The 3,252-nt window shown below is 44.1% G+C and overlaps 1 protein-coding gene across 1 annotated transcript; it reads left to right on the forward strand.

Moving 5' to 3' along the window:
* Window positions 1–852: 852 nt before the first annotated feature.
* Window positions 853–3,004, forward strand: LOC148187695 (ubiquitin carboxyl-terminal hydrolase 37-like). The gene is made up of 9 exons (XM_088086882.1): window positions 853–964; window positions 1,070–1,187; window positions 1,290–1,441; window positions 1,560–1,662; window positions 1,902–1,978; window positions 2,168–2,276; window positions 2,398–2,458; window positions 2,646–2,803; window positions 2,999–3,004. Exons 1-9 carry the CDS (start codon window positions 861–863, stop codon window positions 3,002–3,004), a joined length of 888 nt encoding a protein of 295 aa, XP_087943008.1. The 5' UTR covers window positions 853–860.
* The last annotated feature ends 248 nt before the right edge of the window (window positions 3,005–3,252 follow it).

Here is a 3,252-nt window from a genome sequence, read left to right on the forward strand (position 1 = left end):
TTGATGTACTTTATTCTAACGGTTTGTTTTTGTTTCCACCTCCAGAAGAAAAACCAAAGGTAAGACACATTTCTTGATTTTTACAGTACCTTTATTTGCCTGCACATTCAGTGCTTTAGAGAATTTTACGAGATTTGGGAATTATTTTTTCCTTCTGCTGTTAATACAACACTGTATTTGCTCTTTAATAGACAGTGCATAGGGACTGATTTATTTCTACACGTTTTCTCTGCAGTCACAATTACACGTTTCTTTTTCTCACCAGTATCGTTACCACACAAAATGACACCAAGCCAAAAACCAAGTCAAAGAAGGCTAAGAAGCCTCGGTTTTGGCGTTGTTGCAAGGTATGTATGTTTGTCACAAAATTCAGCAATAAGCATGAACAAGATATTTATTTATTTACATTTATTTCATGAGTTTGTCTTCACATGATTTCACCAGAGTATTTGTTTCCTTCAACAGACAACACATTATGTCTCACCTGTTCCAAAAGGTCAGAGGCCCTCCACCCCTCACCAGGACATGGTGACGGAGTTCACGGGCCTGACCAAAGAAGAGGAACGACTGCTGGGGTTAGACAAAGATGTCGTCTTCCCCGCTAAGACCAGACTGCAGCAGATCAGATGTTTAGGGTGAGTACACCTGCACCAACCCACACACACACACACACACACACACACACACACACACACACACACACACAAACGCACACATCAAATCAAAGAAAAGTAAAAAAGAAAAGAGCAAGAAATGAGCTCTAGCTTCACAACATGTCATTAAAGAACTGATGGTATTCACTCGTGTTTGTCTTGTTATGTTTGTTTGTCAGGTTCCCCAACCCGGCCCAGATCTGCTATATGAACTCCTGCCTGCAGAGTCTTCTGACATTAGAGGACTTCGTTAGAGCCATCAGCTCTCAGGAGCAGGTCTGGAGATCTCTACCTGAAGCTGAACTTGTGAGGTACGAACTCAATGTCTCATTTTATCCTCAAATTACACCCTCAGTTCCAAAATCTGGCTCTATAATCTGGAAACATGGCTCTAACCCCTTTTATCCCCTCTCCAGATCCTTTATGGACATAAAATGTTCTCACCGTTCCAGCAATGCCAAACACAAAATCCGCCTCCTGGACGCATTCAAGAGGGCGATTTGGTCTCCAGAGTTCCGGGATCGGAGCCAGAAGGTAAGTAATCTGGTTTCCAGGTTTGAAAGGTTTGATGTTTCATCACCTAGTTATACTTAGTGCTATGATATTAAACATGCATGTTTGTGTTTTTATCTGCAGGATGCACACGAGTTCCTCACCTGCGTGCTGGAGCAGATGAGGTGTTTGAGGCCACAGCTTCAGACGATGGCGGCCGGAATGGGCCAGTCATACTGCTGTCCAGTGGAGGAACACATGGTGTTTAAAATGGCAAACACCAGGACCTGCAAAAAGTACGAGGACACAGTTAAACACATCACACACACACACACACACACATTCGTATTTTTTACCAACATTTCAACGAAGTGTGCAGCTGTATTCTAACCGTATTGTCTTTTTAATGTGTAGCTGCTGTGCAGGATCCACCAGAGAGGAGGAGTTTACGAACCTCTCCCTGGACCTGGTACCTGGAGGTGGAAGTGTGGAGCAGATGCTCCAGGATTACCTGATGGTAAGAAACACTTGTCCTCATTCATTTACATTACAACCGACTGACACGATGTCATCACATGATGTAGAAGACGCTGGCACATTTCTGTCCCAGCGCCACTGCTTGTGTCCGTCTGTATGGTTACGTCGTAGTTTTGCTGTCATGCATGTAAATCCAGTACCGAAGTGACACTTTTCGCCCCGGGGATCAATGAAGTGCTTGTGATTCTGAAAGCATTTTGTTCTTGTGCTGTTCTACAGGAGACGGAGTTAGAGTATAACTGTGAGTGCGGCGCCACCACATCAAGCCAGCGATCCTCATTTGTCACTCTGCCAAGGTAAGTGACACCAAACCCATCCCAAATAACCAAACTGACCAGTGCTCAGTGATGGTATCGAACTTGGCACTGTAGAGTGCCCAGTATTATATCAATGGTTATCAAATGTTTAATATAGAAAATAGAGTTTGTGATTTGATATTTTCCCTTGAACACCTCGTACTCATGTTCTTTTCCTCCCGTCTGCAGAGTGCTGGTCTTGCACCTGAAGCGCTTCAGGTACACTCCGTCCTTCCAGCTTACAAAGGTCCACGACCCGGTGACCCTCCTCAGAGATCTGGTAGTGTCGTCCAACCAGGTAAGTAAACCTAAATGACCTGATATACTGATAACCTAACAACCTGATAGCAAACAAAAGCTGCAGACTGTAAATGTTTGGACTGTGTGCACTAACTCTGCTTAACTGTGTTTCCTCTCAGGATGGTGCCTGTTTCAGCCTAGTCAGCATCATCAATCACATCGGCTCGACAGCAGGAAGTGGTAAGATAATCAGTGGGTTACTTACTGAACACTGAACACAGCTTTTAATTTCACTGCAAAAGTCAGACACAAATATTACTCTTTCCTTACTTTGATATAAACTACATAATGGATGACGTCAGTTAACCTGCAAAACGTCCACTGAGTTTTAAGACAGTCCATTCAACAATGTTTCCTCTCCTGTTAGGACACTACATCTGTGATGGGGTGGATCCAGACGTGGGACAGGAGGACCCAACTGACCGCTGGTTCACTTACAACGATGCACAGGTCACAGAAACTAGCAGTGACTGTGTGTGTAACCTGCGGGAGAAAACCTCCTACATCCTGTTCTACCAAAGACATGTAAGTGGAAAACACAGTGACATTCACTGAAGTGACACACATCCTGGAAATGATGTGGAAGAGACAGAGACACAACACAAACACTGATGTTTTTTTAAATTTCCTCTGATAACACTTCAGACTGATTACAGTTGAAAAGAAGGATTTAGAAATCCATCAACGCCGTACTTATTATAAATGTGTTCCTTTTCTCAGGACTAGATGGTTAGAACTTTTGACACTCATCGCCACGGTGCGTCTAGTGGATGGACGATAAGACCACGTCCAGTTGATGGGCGATGAGACCATTCAGGAGTATCATCAGGCACCTGAGCCCACAGGAGGATGGGCCCCCCAGAGAGCCGGGTTCCTCCCAAGGCTTCTTCCTCTCAGAGGGAGTTTTTCCTTGCCACTGTCGCCAAAAAATCACAAAACTATAAATTCAACTTGGATGTTGAATAGTGATGTGG

The sequence above is a fragment of the Plectropomus leopardus genome, chromosome 13 (assembly GCF_026936395.1).
Source record: "Plectropomus leopardus strain MGB_pleo_1.0 chromosome 13, ASM2693639v1, whole genome shotgun sequence".
NCBI lineage: Eukaryota > Metazoa > Chordata > Actinopteri > Perciformes > Serranidae > Plectropomus > Plectropomus leopardus.

What these genes read in the sequence shown, in the direction of transcription:
- LOC148187695 (XM_088086882.1), top strand. Translation starts at nt 861, where the DNA reads ATGAACTCCTGCCTGCAGAGTCTTCTGACATTAGAGGACTTCGTTAGA. An exon ending in AACACCAGGACCTGCAAAAA is followed by an intron (nt 1,442 to 1,559) that starts GTACGAGGACAC and finishes TTTAATGTGTAG; the next exon opens with CTGCTGTGCAGGATCCACCA. An exon ending in TGCTCCAGGATTACCTGATG is followed by an intron (nt 1,663 to 1,901) that starts GTAAGAAACACT and finishes GCTGTTCTACAG; the next exon opens with GAGACGGAGTTAGAGTATAA.